Raw genomic sequence first — 14,351 nt, 5'->3', positions numbered from 1 at the left:
GCACACTGATCCGCTAAATGACCAATATATGCCTCCACTCGGGGCGGCAGTCGTTTCGGACTTTTCGCTATGGTTTCAGTAGCCGCCACATTGCTGTTGTTGCTGCCGTATTTGTCGTTTAAACGTTTGACTGATCTTTTTTTAAGCCTGTATTTAAGCGTGTTGTAATTTCAGTTATGCAGCTGAGCGAGACAATGCACAATTGTTGTACGCCTCGCGCAATTGTTTGCGAATCTTGGGCTATGAGTGCGCAGCATTTGTGTTAGGCTAAAACGAAACACTCACTTGGCTTGGTGTTTAATGTGGCGCTCATTTATGTTTTATCGTATTTCAATTTTGTAATACGAGCACTCAGTTAATTAACTGCAATAGTTATGCAAAAAGAAAAGCACGGTGATTTTCCCATAGTACACAGCAGTTGATTATATTCAGTTTTAAGAAAACAATATACAAACAGAGGCTAAAGCACCAATTAGTAAAAAATAACATTTTCATTTACCATAATAGTTAAATTCAATAAAACTTGCTTGTCTATTGATGTGACTGGCTTTTGTACTGTTTTCAATATGACTGATTTCATTTACTTTAAAAAATTTTATCAATTTATCAATTAATATAATATAATGCTTTCTGTAAGAGCGCAGATTTGATGTTGGTTAAATTTGACCTTTTCACCAAAGTCCAAATAAAAATAGATCTTTTGCAAATAAATAAACTTGTTACTAATATATTTGATACTATTTTAAAGAACTATACGTATTGTTTGTAGATTGTACTGGAACGGAAAAAATAGGTAGTAAAGTCGCTTTAAATTAACGTGCAACGCCGCGGATCCTTAAAAATAGTATCAGGTTCCATTGTGCAATCGTAGGCAAAACAGCTGGGTCAAGTAAAGTCGACGGAGTAGGCAGCAGGTAAAGAGTGAAAGGGATCGCCTTAAAAATATATATATACACATGGCCTGCCTGCCACAATTGTAGTAAAAAAAAAAATTAAAATAAAAAAATGTATTTATAACAAAATACACATTAAATATGATCGAAATAATACAGAATAAAAAATCAATTGATCAACATCGGTTTACAATAAGTGTTGACAGGCGATTAACAAATGGATCCTTAAAGTATGTATGGTAAGATTGCAATAATGCTTTCATTATGCAGTCCAAGGTTTTATCCACAATTTTGTCGCTAAACTGAAACTGAAACTTAGCATACGGACTCATAATCAATAATTTGACAAAATTGAAAAATTAAAAATTAAATTAGTACAAATTAAAAACTCCAAGAATTACGAGAGTTATGGAAAATCACTAATTGGGTTGAAGAGGGGGATGGAGGGGAATTTAGCTAAATTCGTAAATAGCAAATGGAAGTTGATCTTAATATACAAGTATGTAGTTGTAACAATTATAAAATTAATAACAAAATGTTGGCTTAGCAAGATTTTTGAGGAATTTTGACAGACTGCTTTTCACTTTTTTGGAAATAGTATATACAGGTTTTTGTATTTAAATGTATTAAATTTGCTAATTTTTCGTTAAAACAGCTATTTGACGACAATATTTACTAGTCGTCCATTTCTTAATTTGATTATCCTTTCTTCCTTCAATTCTTCAATACTTATATATTATATTTATATAAAATACAGCGTACTTTCAATACCTTATAGACCAAGGCGTAAAAATTATATTTCTAAGATTTTGAACAAGTTGGGAATCTTCCTCCGTATATAGTGGGGACACAGCTTTCTACAACTAACAGTTTGCCTCATTTTGTTAGCTCCGATAAGTATGCTTTGTTTTCAGTGGATGCATAAAAGCTGATTGCTACGAAACTGCAACAATTGGGACACTAGCGCCAGCTAGCGGGGGTGCACGTGCAACACACTGTCATGCAGGCGCACAAAATTAAAATTTCAATTTAATTGGTTTTATGTAAAAGCCATTTCTCTATGCACACAAAAGACTTGAGCAACAAACTTGTCAGCTAACACAATGCTGAAAGCCATGGCCGCAGCTGCAACTGCCATTGCATTTGCAAGTGTCTGAAAGCTTCAGTCAAATTGCTTGGCCTTTTGAGTTTTCTTTCGTTTCGTTCCGATTCGTTTGCATATCAATTGAATTAAACGGAAACAATTTTTTTGCACACATTGCTTTTGGTAAATGTTTTTAGCGCTTCTTGCAACGAAATTTTTATGTATGGAAATGCACATGCAACGACGTTAAGTTTTGAGTGCCGATTGTAATTATGCAATAAATGCTTTGTATTTATTTTTATTTTCCTAGCCATAGCCAACGATTGACTGACTGACTAACTGACTGAACTGACTCGATGACCGCGTGCGTGTGGATATCTAATTGCTACTAACTGTGTCTATGGCTGCATGCAAATGTGCCTATGTCCACATAATGCCTATTTAGACTTTTATGGCGGCATTATGTTGACATATAGTAGCAATTGGCAACGCCTAACGGGTATTCGAACACTCCAAATGAACTCTCGGAATGTCCGGCATTGTGTGTTGGCCCAACACGGAAAAATGCAATGCAGTTGTGAAAATTCATTCGCAATTTGCTGACGAAACACTGCAGCTGCCCACGCCGACACTCATGCTCAGGTTCAGGCACTGATTTGTTTGAAGAACGCGCATTACTTGTAGTTTCCAGAAGTTATGATTTCCTGGTTGGCAACTGCCCGCCCCATTGGTCACTTGAATGTGCACAACGCCGTCATGGTCAAATCTGTAGCCGGACGACTATTTTACACTCGAAATTGCAATTTACGTGGCGCTATTTGCAAAACGTGGTTACGCAATGCGAGCAACAACATGGTGCAGTGCCTGCGATGCGATAGACATCGCCAAGATTGCCGGGGGCATGTGTGTTTTCAGTGGCAGTGTGTGTGCGTGTGTGTTTGTGCGGGAGCAGAAGGGCGTCAAGCCAACGGTCAATGAACGCAACACCAACATCTGCAATAATAATAAAAATAAAAACAACGGCAGCCAAGTGAACCAGTTTGCCTAGGAAAGCGACATGTTGCATGCATTAAAAGCTCGCTCTTGGCCCACAACTTCCACTTCCGTGGCATAACACTGCACGGCTGTTGCCACAAATGCAGCGACTATTGCTGCTCCAATGGCGCCATTGCGTCTCATTAGCTGCTCGTTCACTAAATGCCGTGTCAAATGGCGCCTAATTACGTGACCAACTGCCATCACTTTACGCTTGTCACCTGCCGCCAATCCATCTGTCTATCTGTCCAGCTGTCCAACTGTCCAACTGTCCGCCCCCCGAACCAAACTACCACTTGGGCTGGGGTCGCTTTGTATGCAAATGAGACAAGAGTTGAATGCTTTGGCATGGCCATAATAAGCACATAATTCATGCAGTTCGCTTTGTTATTGCTGCTACGCGACTTGAAATTTCTATGACAGCTCAATTGTGGCTTCGGATCGGTGTCTTAAGTCTTTCGTTTTGTTTCCAATTTTTGTGGCAATTAATTAAATGCGTTGGCATTACAACATCGGTTTGGGGTCAAGCGCAACTTGCGCATTCGCCATATGCTGACCTTGCAGTGTCATTGACGTTGCGCTGTCTCCCCTGCAACTGCATTTGTACTTTTAGGGAAGTTCACGCTGTATCAGTTTCAACTGGGAAGTGGGCGCGTCAAATGTGCAATTAAAATGCCAAAAGTAGATGCAAGCAGCAGGCCATAAAAGTGCAACGGTAACAGTAACAGCAACAGCAACAGCGACCACACCAACAACAGCAACTACTACTACCACTATTGATGCGTGAGTTGTCAACAAGCTGTAACGTGAAGTGGTTCGATGGCAGCTTCCATGGTGGCAGCGGCCCATGCATAAAATGCAGCATTGCCTTAGTTTGGTGCCCGAACAGGAAGCGCCATTTGTCAATCGGAAGTAAAAGGCCCAGACCAATATAAAGGTGCCAAGCTAAACAAATGCAGTTCGTTGGCACCTACACTACAATCTCAGCAATTCGCCAAGATCTTTCGATCTAATCGAGAGTTCAAATAGCACTTCACATTGCTACAGAGTAGACTGCCAAGATAAGAAAACTCTAGAAAAATGAACAACCATATTTTTGGTACAACATTTTTAGTTAACTATTTTTGTTCGCAGCGACCATTTAATTAACAAAATCTCATAAATCGATACTTCTGGAAAAATTTGTTTATTCGATTCAATACTTATTGAAGGAAGATTGAAGGGAAGCCATTGATTACGATAGGCGAGAAAAATTATGACTTATCGAGCGAATTACATTTTATAAAATTAGAAGTAAACAGATTTTTTTAAAGCTGAGAATTTTCAGATCCTTGGAACCTTGAATATACTATGTATATGCTTTGACTCAGTATGCAAAATTCTCGATTCGCCCAACTTTGGAATGATTTCGATTCAAAGATGATAAAAAAAATAAAGCTTCATGCAGCGTTTCAACATTGTTCTCTTGTTCTGCACTAAATGATGAAATTCTTTTGCAAATATTATAAAATTATTTTAAGCAAATTCGATCAGCAACATCTGGCCTTATCTTAAGACATCATTGAAGCAATACAATTTTAAAATTCGGCACCCATTTACAAATTTGAAGACAAAGTTGTTCCCGAAAAACTGAACGTTTTGTCTCAACTACTAAATTCGAAAATTAAGCTGTTGAACTTATTTTGCAAATATTTATAAATTATTTTAAGTATATTCGATAAACATTTCATTTGAATTGGTTTCACAAAAAATTTCGCCTAATCTTAGAACATCAACAAAGCCTTAAAATTTGAAAATTCAGTACCCGTTTTAAATATTTGAAGACAAAGTTGTTCCTGAGAAACTCAACGTTTTATCTGAACTATTAAATCCGAAAATATGCATGAAATTGTTGACCGTTTTCGGGGAAGAGGTTGCAGAGGAACAAGGCTATGCTCTAAGAGGGATATCTCCCATTATGCGTCTTTATTTTAAAAGGTTTTCAAGGTTCTTTAAAAGAAATTGAAAATCCAAAAAGTCTGTAGATCGCTTTAAAATCGAATAATTTAATAACTTTTCTTCAAATTTATACATCTTTTGTAAATCATCAGATTTGATTCTGAAGAGAGAGAATGAAGTTATGTCTGATTCGTCTTCATTAAATTAATGTAGACAGTCTTCTAGTAGTCAGGCACTCGTAGTATAGAGGGTCCAATTTTTCTGAGCCGCACTGTACATTGTACGTGTGTGTGTGTGTGTGCTCGGAGATATGATCGCCCGACGCCCCCTGTCACTTGAATTATGCATATGAAGCCCGCCCACGTAATCTGCGCGCCTTTTCTTGCGGCAATTGACGGCTTGCCTGTACAAGCCCAGTCAAGGCGATGGAGCTTTGCGATAACGATTGCAGGAAGTGGATGCCAAATGGTGCTCTAATTTTCATGCCGGAACCGTGTTGCCAGCGACCATACCCTTTCCATCAGTGGCAGCAGCAACAACAGTTGGTAGCAGCGTTGCGTCAATTGGCCAAACACTTAACATATTGACTGATTAGAGCACGATACGAGTATGGGAGCTCAAGTCTCTGTCGCGAAACCGTAAGTTATTTGATAAATAATAAAATCGGCGCCAAGAAACACATCAAAAGAAATGCGAACAACACGATTTAAGTTGAGTTTGTATTTTCTGCTTTGTTTTTGTGTGTACATTTTTTTGCGAAAAGTAAAAGTGGTTCAACGGGTGGCGTTTGAACTGCGTGGCTATGCGTCGTCGTTGTTGCTGCTTTTGATGTTGCCTGCCATAAAACCCGTGTTGACTTTGAAGCAGTCAGGCAGTCAGAGTCGGCCACAAAAGGAAGACATGAATATGATGAAAATGGCCAACATAAAACAAACCACGAGGACTCGATCATAGCTGCTTAAAACAACAACAATGCAGCTACAAAACCAACGACGCAGTTTGTCGTCTTTGATTTTCATTTCGGTCTTTTCTTTTTACGTGTTTTTTTTTTGTATCTTATCCGCTCTTGCGCTACGCATTTTATTTTTCACAGCAGTCTGCCAGTCGGCAACTTCCTTGAAATTTTAATGCAGTCGCCACAGGCTGGTCTTTTATTTATTTATTTTTTTATATGAATATTAATAAGTATTAAAGTGGACAACGTGCGGGCAGCCTGGCTTTAGCCTCGCTTCCTTATGGACAGACAGAGCAGCTCTTAACCAGCATCAATTGCTCTACTCTTAGCTTCAAATGGGACTATTTGGAAATTTCTACAAATACTTGAAGTACACATTTTGTTGATGCTTTAAGTTCACTGGAATAGAATAGTTTTGGTGCTAGTTCTAAGCCCAATAGCACCACAATAACTCTTTTCATTTGATTTAAATTAGAGTTCCTCAACAACAACAACATGCCGCGATGAATCTGCACATATTACGAGTATAGTATTTAAATAAATACTTTAATATATTTAAACAATTTTAGCTTGTTTTCACACTGTTCGGCAGAAGTATTTTAGGTTTTACAAAAATAACATTATACTTACATTCCCGTATTCAACGTTAAATTGGGTTTCTGCAGTATAGTAGGGATTAATGAACTTATTTTATTTAATACTTACATTAAACAAATTCAATAGGATTTTCGAGGGTTGGAATAAGAATTTTGACAAATGGTTATTATTAGAGAATTAAAGCTTAACAGAACTAAAGAAACTGATTGTGAGGTACTAAAATGTTTAGTCCTCTTTGACTTCAAGAGCTTTTAAAACGCAGTCAGCCTCAATTACGTTCTCAATTACGATCCCATTATGGAACCGTCATTATTGGGGAACTTTACAAATTTTTGTGGCATTTGCATTTCCAATTCATCTCTGAAACAGTTTTACCTTCACTCACACTTTACTGTCAACAACACTTAGACACACTTACTCAGCCGAAGTGGTTAAAAAACTCACTCACAATTAATTTTAAATTAAATATCAATTAAGTAGAATATTAATTATGAATATTAATAATTATAAATTATATTATCATTAAATAAAAATTTGAATTTTCAGTTGAAATAAAATCATGAGCTTGCAAATAAGGGTATTGCAAAAGAAATGCGCTCTACTCAATGTGGTAAAAAGTTCTGATCTTTGGAAATTTTCTATAATCTATAATTATAACTATAATTATAATTATATATTATAATTTCTTTGGAAATTTTCTATAATCTATAATTATCACTATAATTATAATTATATATTATAATTTCTAGATATACATGCATATGTATGTGCCAAATTTTATGCTTGCTATATACTAACTATAATTTTACAATTAGTTTATCAAACCCTATGCTGATAAGGTTAATTGCATGAGTTTTGTTTAAACATCATGATTTCCGTTTCTTTTTTAATGCTCAACATTTTTGCCACATTTTGACTCTTAGAGGCTCTGCTTGCTTCCAATTAAAACAATATTTAAATTAATATAAATTAGTTGTTTAATTCTATGCAAATATTTCTTTGAAGACAGTTCATTTTTATGCACGCATATACCTTTAGTGATTTAAGTCGTATTAAAATAGGTTTAAATATTACAAGTTTTGAATTGTAAATATAAAATATTATTATTCAGTACTCAGTGGATATTGGTTTTCAGGTAGCATTACTGCCTTATAACGGAACTGTGGCGCTACACGCATGCGTACCTTCAGACAGCACAGGCAACTATGTACAATATACTTGTATATGATGTGCTGGATGTGCTGCTCATTCAAGAGAAACCAATAAGAGACAAAGAAACAATACATATGTATATACGCGAATGTATAAATTGTATACACAAAGGTATATCAACATGCGATTAAGTGGATCTGGAAATGAAACGAACCATTTACAGACGCTTAAATGGAATTCCGCATGCTTGAATTTCAGTGCAATTTCTGTTCGAACAACCAAGTGGCTGGACAAGTGTGTTTGCCGTCTATAATCGTACATAAATAATACGAGTATCATATGTTCAGGATGGAGCGAAACAGAAGATGCAGGAAACAAAATCGTTCAATACACCCAAATACTCGTATACACAACAGGTAACACAATTCGGTGGCACTCTAGTCAGTTGCAACCTGCAACACAGAAAGGCCTGAAGAAATGCAGTCCATTGTGGGGAGCTGCATTATTGTTAAACGATCATAGGCACGCACACGGACTGCCCTTAACCGCATTTCTTGCCCATTTGGCCAACGAATTACACACACTAAGCATCTAATTAATAAGCCAGGCCCAGTGTGCACATCGCTTAATTGTGACAAAGGCTTGTGGTCGTACTACTACGTGACGACCTTCAACGATGGGTTTATTGAACAAGAATTCCCAAAAAAAAAAAAAAACAACAACAACAACAAATACAAATACAAGAAATAAAATGGACAAAACTTGAACAAATACAAGTATATTGATCGTCTGTTTGTTTTTCTATTCAATTGGGGACTTTTGATTTCTCAAATGTGCATATGTATGTGTGTAGTCGTGCTATTAATTTGCATTGCGCCAAAGTTGTTTTCGCCTTATTCGCCGCCCGATTTTTATGAAAATTGATCACATTTATTGCCATAAGCTTGGCCAGCGATTACAACATCTGGAGCAGACTGGCTGGCCGCCGCCCCCAGCCACCCAGCCAGCCCCCCTGCCGCCCAGTCGCTCGACGGCAATCCAAACAAATGCGAATGCGGGCCGCAAAGCAAAGCAAAAGAGCGACAATAAAATGCCGGCTCGAACCAAACTGAGCGCAAAGCTTTTGGCCATCGTCGAAAAGCTTGCTCACCAGCCACACATAATTGTTTACACACGAAACCGTTATCAGAATTCAAGGTCTTTTGCGGCGCTCTCAATTCCGAGTGCGCGCTCATTTCATTTCTTTTGCCATCAATTTCCATGAGCCACCAAACCACCTGCAGCTGCGTGCCGCGTATTTAACCGTAGCGCCAAGACCCCAGCGCGACAGTCTTTTCCAAGAAAGTGGCCAAAGTGGTTGCCAACCGAGCCACCGAACAGTGTCTTCCAGAGTTCAGAGTCAGAGTAATAATAATATTGTTTGTCGTGCACAAGTGAAGGGCCAACTGCATCTGTGTGCTGCAAAGTCGATTCGGTTCAACAAAAAATCGGGCGCCATGAGGATCCAGGGGCACTTTGTGGTAATTACGAGTATAAAAGGCTCCTTGCCTGCCACCAAGCAAATGTGTCAAATGGAGAGACAGTGAAAAGCGCATTAGCATGTTTGCGAAAATCCATAGCTGTTGATATTTGTGTTACGATTAAGTGCGATCGCAGCCAAGTGGAACTAATACTGTTGTTTGCCAAACCGTAATTATGGCACTTTACGGCAATTTCATGTAGTTTACTCAAAAAAAATGTAAATAATAACGATTGTGGGCGATTTCTCGGTAGCTTAAAAAACGAGCCCAGCAGCATTACAAAAGATTAAACCATTAGAGTGAAGCTGTTGCGATAGTTTTTCTTTATTTTATCTATTATGGCAGCCATTACAAACATGGAGGTGTTACACAAAAAATGGAATTTAAAGCATGGCTCAAGTATTCAATTTTTATTTAAATTAAAAGCTTCATTTAACTTTATAGCTGCGTCAATTGCTTTTTGTTAAAAAGAATTGCCTCTTCAACTTGTCAAGTGCCTTTAATTATTTGCTAACACATGAGTATCAAAGAAAATTCAGTTTACATTTTTGAAAAGCTCTAATTATAATTATTTTCCATAATATAGTTTGCAATTTAAAGACCAACAAATACACAGCATGTGAAATAGATGGAAATTAAAGCAATGTCCATTGTGAGGCTTATCAAGTGCCTTAAATAATTTGCTAAATAGATAAACTTATTGCAGACTTTAAATTAACTTTTCTTTTTGCAATTAGACAATAATTGCCTTTAACGTAGTTTTAAAGACCAAGAGACAGCATTTTAAATAGGAGGTAATGAAAACAGGGCTTTTGAAATTAATTAAATTTTTTTGTGATATAATTTGGTTTCCTTTCTTTGATTATTTTTAACTTCCTTTATTTATGTCGCTTTTCATTGTCTTACTCTTCACTCATAGAGGTAATAATTCTTATAAGCATCTCAATTGGTCTAGAGCAATGGATATTTATCTTAAAAATCCAAACATGCCGTTTATTCGGCTTGTGAGTACATATTGTCAACCATTTCGTGCGTCGACGAGATCGCTTCATTAGCACACGTCCATAAAATGCATTGAAAAACAGCTCTTTCCATCACGAAGCAGTCGTGGCCTAGACAGCCGCCAGAGTTGCAGAGCACCACTAAGCCCCTCCAGATGGGACTTTCACTGGCGCCGCAACTGCGGAAGCTGGCTGCGCATGATGGGCCCACAATTAGCACCCTCGATGCATGCGATGAGATAATTTTTTGCAGGCGTTAATTTCCGTTTCATAATCGGGTCTAACGATCACACTGTTGACAATCGTATGCAAATTGATTGGAGCGTGTGTGTAGCAGAAGTCTATTAGTGTGCGTGTGCATATATATGTGTGTGTGTGTGTTTGTGCTTTTGTGTAATTGAGTGACAAATCCAAGAAATCCCAAATCCATCTGACGCAAAGGCACGTCTGCCAAATACTTTGACCTCGTCGCTGCATCCAAATAAAGAGGTTTGCACTTTCAACAGCGTCTACCCAAAAATAGATTTGAAATGCAAATATATTTGCATAATAAAACAACTCGTGATATATGTACCTATATGTATAAGAGACCAGCCCGACAACATCAACGACAAGAGGGGCATGCCCATGATTCAAACTTAATTCGGCTGTCAACTACCATTTAACCCACGCTTTTGTGACCCAGGTCAGTGTGCCTGTTTCTGTTCGTATGTTAATTTGTTTTCATATGTTTATCTGCCACATACGGGTAAATAAGCCCTTATGTAACATTTCACTCTTACTTTTGTGTGGTTCAAGTCAGTCAGTGACTGACTGACTCTTGGCAAACAAACCTTATAAGCGTAGAATGAGGTAAACAGTCGTCGACGCAGCGACCCAATTTAAAACCAGTTTAAAGCTCCACAAATCATACAGAGAATATTCAACCGATTTACATACATAAATGTTGCGAATTTTTTCTGTGATGATCAAGTTCGTTGCCCAAGTCTTTTGTTTTCATTTCAAACCAAGCATTGAACTCGACATTTCCCATTGCTTACAGTTGGGTCTGCTCGGCGCGCTCTCCGTGGCCATATGCGGCGGTCAGGCAAAAGCTCTGACCGATCAAAAGGCTGCCGAGTCGCAGGTAAGCAGCAAGGATGTGGCGCAGAAGCGCATCGATCTCGGGTTCAGCGAGCACGAGATACACGAGCATCACATTCATGAGCACGAACATCACGAGCACCACGAACATCACGACCCGGGCTTCTGGAAGAAAAAAGTTACGTGGAAGCTGGGCTATAAGAAGATATGGAAGCCGGCCAAGAAACAAATTTGGAATCCCTCATGGAAAAAGGTAAGCTAAGTTGTGAATGACTTAAATTATATAGAACTGAATATTAGACCGATTTTTAAACTATTTCTTTACTTCCACATATGAAAATATTACACAATTTTTACAAAAATTTAAATTATTAACTAAAATAGCAAACACTTTTCTTCTCCTAAATTGGAGTTGGAAAATATGTTGAATGTAAAAAAATGTAATCAACCTACAAGTATTACTTTTTTTTTTTGAATGCGGTATAAATTTATCATTAACATTTAATTAAAATAAACTCAAGTATGAAAAATATAAATTCTAGCCCGATCGGTGTGGAATTTTCCGATTAATTTCTCCACCATTTCATCTCTCTTCAGTGAATTGCAAATTCACATTTAAACGACAACAATAAAAATTGAGGTCCCCGACCAACTAATATTTTATAATGATTTTATCCATATAACCATTTCCATTTTCTTACAGTTTTACAAACCGGTTTGGAAGGAGATTAAAGTGCCGGCCTGGAAAGACATTCAAGTACCAGCTTGGAAGCAAATTTGGGTAACTCTTTTTTTTTACTTTACCTTTTTTATGAACTTAGAGAATTTTCTCCACTTTCTAGGTGCCCCATTGGGTAGAAATACAAGTGCCAGCCTGGAAAGAGATACAAGTAAGCTCAAACATACATATATGGTGTGTATATCCACCGTTTACATAAAAACTTCTGTACAGGTGCCCGATTGGAAGCAAATCTGGACACCTGAGCTCGTCAAAGTAGGCATACCTGGGGAGAAATACCTGGGCAAGGATCACGAGGGCTGGGAATATACTAGTCATGATCTGTGGAAGAAGAAGGTTGTGTGGAAGTCTCATTGGAAGAAAATCTGGAAGCCGGCTAAGAAACAGATCTGGGTTCCCAGTAAGAAACTGGAGTGGAAGGAAGCATGGAAGCAATACTGGAAACCAGCTAAAAAGCAAATATGGGTAGGTTATACCAAAAAAAAGGAAAATGGAAAACCGAAAGCTATAAAGGGACATTTAAGTGTATTTAACATTTTTAATTTGTTGAACAAATTACAATTTTAAAGTATACTTAAAAATGTAAAAGACTCTGTGGGAATTAACGTATAACTCTGAACACGAATAGGTTGATGACAAGAAACTGGAGTGGAAGGAGGGCTACAAACAAATCTGGGTGCCCGGCTGGAAGGAGATTTGGGTGCCTGGCTGGAAGCAAATCTGGAAACCAGTTGTCATTTCCGAATGGTTCCCCTCGCCGGACCATCACGATCACCACCATCACGAACATCACGACGTCGAGTTGGGCTGGGACCGCAAGGATGAGGCGGCCAAAGGAAAGGACAAGGTGGTATGGAAACGTGAGGATAAGAGCGCAGCAACGGGCAACTTGACGCCCAATAAGCCAACACTGCTACAACCAGTTGCCAGTGCCGATTTCCAGGCCAAGACGCTAGAGGCGGCCAAATCGTCGGCTGCGAACACAGCGCAATCTTTTAAATTTCCTGGTGCGTAGGCAGCGCCAGTGCGAGCGCCACACACGTCACTGCACCTGTGCCTTTGCCATTTCCTATCCATAGCAGCCGCCCCCGCCCCCCCCATCTCCTGCCCCCGCACTCCATGTAAATAGTGTAAACCAGTCGTTAGCAAGTAAGGCCTTCGTTGCTTTTGCGTCATTTTAAATTATCACTAGACTTAACTCTGTTGTTTAATTGCTAAAAACAATAAAAAAAAAATAAAAACTAAATAAATATTAAAACTAAAGTAGAATTAATTAATGCCAGGAACTTTTGCTTAGCCTCTCAGATCAGATTCTTGTGCTTGTAGCCGTGCTCATCTTTCTGCCAGGAGTTGGGTGCATTCGGCAGCGGCACCCATTCGTTGTGTATGGTCGGCGTCCAAACTTTCTTCCACACCGGCACATATATAGCCTTGGGGCGCCAGTATTTGACCCAACGCGAGCTCCAGGTGGTTTTGTTGGCCCAAAAGCCATCCGCCTGCGGATCTGTTGTCTCCGTATGACGCACGCTTCAAGTGTGAGAGTGAATGTGAGGTGCTTGAAGTGAAAGTGGTTTGAAGCTTGACGATTATGCAACTCACATGGTGGTGGTCTTGCCGCCCCAACAGGCAGCAATAAGCAGGCAAAGCGGCAGCAGCAACAGACAGACACTCACTTCATAGAGCCTCATTGTTTGACTTTTTGGCCTGTTTCTTTCTTCTTTTCTTTTTTTTTTTTGGTTTATATCATATATCCTTATTGGCAGACTGTTCCAAGCCCAACCCACAACCAACCCACAGCCAACCTCGTCTGAGGCAAGTTTCGCAATCGAATGACGCCGTTTTGCTTTTCTTTTAATTTTAAATAGTCGAATTGTACGATTATCTGCGCTATCGCAGCTCATTAAGATGCAAACCAGCACGTGGCCAAGTCCAAGGCGTGCGTCTGGCAAATGAATTGCCAAAATGAGGCGAGCTTGGCTCGCACTTTGCACAAATTTTGCGTGAAAACTGTTGTAAGTGAAGCAAAATGCGGGCCGGCTCATGTACTCGAAGTTACATTATATAACGGCCTATATGTACATCGTTATCGTTTGCTTTTATTGCATTTAAATACACTTTAAAAAAGAAACCCCCCATTTCGTTTTGCGATACACAACAGAGTTTGGCGAGTTGAAACTTATCGGTGAAGTATGTACAATGGTTCTTTAATAGTTACTATATATCTCTCGGCATATTGTCTAGAATTTTTCCCACACATATATTGTATTTGAAATTTGATTTAAATTTAACGAATTTATTTAACATAAATACAATGATTTATACAACACTAACTGATACGCGTATTATAATATATT

At 38.5% G+C, this 14,351-nt stretch overlaps 2 protein-coding genes across 2 annotated transcripts; one reads left to right on the top strand and one right to left on the bottom strand.

Moving 5' to 3' along the window:
• Positions 1-9,150: 9,150 nt before the first annotated feature.
• LOC115634326 lies at positions 9,151-13,012 on the top strand. Its single transcript, XM_030531984.1, has 6 exons — positions 9,151-9,174; positions 11,218-11,511; positions 11,962-12,039; positions 12,101-12,148; positions 12,211-12,462; positions 12,626-13,012. The coding sequence occupies exons 1-6, from the start codon at positions 9,151-9,153 to the stop codon at positions 13,010-13,012; spliced, it is 1,083 nt and encodes a 360-aa protein (XP_030387844.1).
• A 286-nt stretch (positions 13,013-13,298) lies between these two features.
• LOC115624086 lies at positions 13,299-13,685 on the bottom strand. Its single transcript, XM_030518715.1, has 2 exons — positions 13,597-13,685; positions 13,299-13,524 (listed from the first exon to the last, which is right to left on the bottom strand). The coding sequence occupies exons 1-2, from the start codon at positions 13,683-13,685 to the stop codon at positions 13,299-13,301; spliced, it is 315 nt and encodes a 104-aa protein (XP_030374575.1).
• Positions 13,686-14,351: the final 666 nt, after the last annotated feature.

The sequence above is a fragment of the Scaptodrosophila lebanonensis genome, unplaced genomic scaffold, assembly GCF_003285725.1.
Source record: "Scaptodrosophila lebanonensis strain 11010-0011.00,11010-0021.00 unplaced genomic scaffold, SlebRS2 tig00000001-arrow-pilon, whole genome shotgun sequence".
In the NCBI taxonomy this organism is placed as follows: Eukaryota; Metazoa; Arthropoda; class Insecta; order Diptera; family Drosophilidae; genus Scaptodrosophila; species Scaptodrosophila lebanonensis.
This window is presented reverse-complemented; position numbering and strand designations above follow the sequence as displayed.

Excerpts from the sequence above, each read along its gene's own strand:
- LOC115634326 (XM_030531984.1), top strand. The coding sequence starts at position 9,151 with ATGAGGATCCAGGGGCACTTTGTG. Across the intron at positions 9,175-11,217 it reads GGATCCAGGGGCACTTTGTG|TTGGGTCTGCTCGGCGCGCT; the intron begins GTAATTACGAGT and ends CATTGCTTACAG. Across the intron at positions 12,149-12,210 it reads CAGCCTGGAAAGAGATACAA|GTGCCCGATTGGAAGCAAAT; the intron begins GTAAGCTCAAAC and ends ACTTCTGTACAG.
- LOC115624086 (XM_030518715.1), bottom strand. The coding sequence starts at position 13,685 with ATGAGGCTCTATGAAGTGAGTGTCTGTCTGTTGCTGCTGCCGCTTTGC. Across the intron at positions 13,525-13,596 it reads GGCGGCAAGACCACCACCAT|CGTGCGTCATACGGAGACAA; the intron begins GTGAGTTGCATA and ends TCACACTTGAAG.